Source organism: Buceros rhinoceros, unplaced genomic scaffold, assembly GCF_000710305.1.
Source record: "Buceros rhinoceros silvestris isolate BGI_N320 unplaced genomic scaffold, ASM71030v1 scaffold39706, whole genome shotgun sequence".
NCBI lineage: Eukaryota > Metazoa > Chordata > Aves > Bucerotiformes > Bucerotidae > Buceros > Buceros rhinoceros.
The window spans coordinates 1-2,604 of NW_010420018.1; the positions used below are offsets into that span (position 1 = coordinate 1).

The 2,604-nt window shown below is 50.6% G+C and overlaps 1 protein-coding gene across 1 annotated transcript in view; it reads left to right on the forward strand.

The window, feature by feature from the left end:
• Positions 1-211: 211 nt before the first annotated feature.
• DLL1 (delta-like 1 (Drosophila)) overlaps positions 212-2,604 on the forward strand; it is a gene marked incomplete at its 5' end in the record, with an annotated part of 7,257 nt that continues 4,864 nt past the window's right edge. The window contains 2 exons of the mRNA XM_010139151.1: positions 212-272; positions 539-796. Coding sequence (XP_010137453.1) covers positions 212-272; positions 539-796 — 319 coding nt within the window. The remainder of the gene's footprint in view (positions 273-538; positions 797-2,604) is intronic.

The window sequence follows — 2,604 nt, forward strand, 5'->3', positions numbered from 1 at the left end:
GAGGGGGCGGCCCACATCCCATCCCATCCCATCCCACACGGTCGGGCCACCCCAGATGGAAAAGCAGCTCTCCAAAGGGCCACCGATCCCCCGAGGGTGTCTGGAGGGGGGGGGGGACTGATAACTCCTGGGGGGACTGAGGGCACTGCCACCTGGCCTTGCCTGTTCTCATGCTTTCCCGGTGGGTTGTCTCTGCTCTGTCTTTCCCCAGGGCACCTTCTCACTTATCATTGAGGCTCTTCATACGGACTCTCCTGATGACCTCACCACAGGTAACTATTCCAAAACAGACCCTTCCCTGGAATAAACCCATCCCTGTGGTCCTACTCACCCCCTCCCTCTGTGGTGTGCAGCGTGTTCCCCCATCACATCTCTGCTCCCCTTCAGGAGACTACGGGAAGAGAGGCCAACATGTTGGCCCACAGCCCTATCAACCTGCCTGTGTGGTTCCCCTCCCATCAGAAACCCCCAGCTCCTTCCCTTGCCCCTGCCCACTTCAGGCTCCCTAATCATGCCTCTTCTCTCCACTTTCACAAAGAAAACCCTGAACGCCTCATCAGCCGCCTGGCCACCCAGAGGCACTTGGCGGTGGGTGAGGAGTGGTCCCAGGACCTGCATAGCAGTGGCCGCACTGACCTCAAGTACTCCTATCGTTTTGTGTGCGATGAGCACTACTACGGAGAAGGTTGCTCTGTCTTCTGCCGCCCCCGGGACGATGCCTTTGGTCACTTCACCTGTGGAGAGCGTGGCGAGAAAGTCTGCAACCCAGGCTGGAAAGGCCAGTACTGCACTGAGCGTGAGTGTCCACCTTCTTGTCATCTCGGGTGCTGGTTGCAGCAGTGGTCCCTGAGCTCTTGGGATATGTGTGTGTGGTGTGTGTTTTTCTGACATTAGGCCACACAGGAGAGAAGAAACCAAGCTACTGTGGGTGGAGGTCTGGTGCTGTGTGCAGGCTTTACTGGCGCAGTGGACATGAGGTCCTCAGAATTGCCATGGAAAGTTAATGCAGATGGCCCCTTCTCAGGCTAATAAAATGTCAGTGCCAACTCTTGCTCATTTGCTGTAGACATCAAGTCTGATACCAAAATGTTCAGCAGTTGCTCGAGGATTTATTAAAATATACCAGGACTACTTTTTATACCTAGCTGCCCCTTCAACCATGGTATATTGATATCGTCATCTACAGGCTTCAGAAGAGGGAGCAAGGTGTTGGCAACATCCATGCAGCGGGCCTGTTGGTAGTCTTGTTATAGTCTGGTGTCTTGCCACCTCATATTGAGAAAAGTATTGGGAGATCCAAGATAATCTCTGTGGCCTCTAGACTGTACATTTCTCATTTGAGGTGCTCATAAACTGCCACTATCAGAGATTGTTGCACCAGGAGACATAAGAACATTCAACTTCTTCCCCATCTCTCTTTTGTGCCATTGCCATGATCATTATTACTAATAAAGTAGTGAAGGACATGAGTTTTAGAGTATGTTTGAGCTTGTAGTTGTTGAGGTATGCGGTGTGTCAGTGCAGCAGGAAAAGCTGGCACAGTAAGGAGATCACAGAGAGGATAGTCAGGGATGTTAGCTACCTGCAGCTTTGTACAAGATTACTGCCCTTTGTAGATAGCTAGTGTTGTACACCCAAACATGCACACGGCTCCTGCTGCAGCATGTGATGGCATTCTCTGTTTGTGTGTATACACGGATCTGAAGTACTCTGGCAGATGACGTACTGAGTGGGTGCTCCTCTCGTCATTGAAGGGCCAGGCAGGCAGGGAGAAAACAAGGAGTTACAGGCTGTGAAGCAGCGTCACAGTTTTCTTTTTTTTTTTAAAGCCCACCTACACTGTGGTCTCAGCCTGAGCTGCTATCAAATGAGCCCAGGTTGATTATTCACACTGTCAGTGACTACTAGGGTGCTTTTAACAGTTCATGGTACAATGTTGCACAATAAACACTGGGCAGAGGGGCTCGCGTTTCCTTTGATAGTGTTCTAAATAGGAACTACAGCCTTTCCCATGATCAAAAGTGCCTAACTCAGTTGTGTCAAGGGGTGGGGAAAAAGGAAGCATTTTGATAATGAGCTCTTTCGTGGCTGTCAGCACTTTTGGATGCCTGTACATCGCTGCTCTTCCTATATAGCAAAGTAGAAGGCTGTCCATCTTTCTTGACTCGTTATGTACCCTCTTTGCTCTGCCTTCCCTCTCAGAACAAAACAGTTTATAACAGTGACATGAACCTGCTAGGGAGGGGAGATGTGTTTATGTGTGTATGCAAAAAGAATGCTTTACTGTTAGTGAGCCGAGCTGCCAGTTGCAGATTTCTTCCTGTTGCCTTGCCCCCAGCTCCATTCCGGCCAACTTGGAGGCGATCTGATTATCAGAGCCGATTCTTTCTTTCTTTTGCTTCCCCTCCCGCTTCCCCTAGCATGCCATTGTCTTCGGCTGGCTTTGTTGAATTAAAACTTCGCAGTGCCTGCTTAATGAGTTCCATAACCAGGCGAAGTAATGAGCAGAAGTCCCTTTTTTCCCTTCCCTCATCCTCCCTCCCACTGGCCCGCTTACCTCTTTTACCAGGGCTGCACCCACCCACCCGCCCCTTTTTGGAGCCG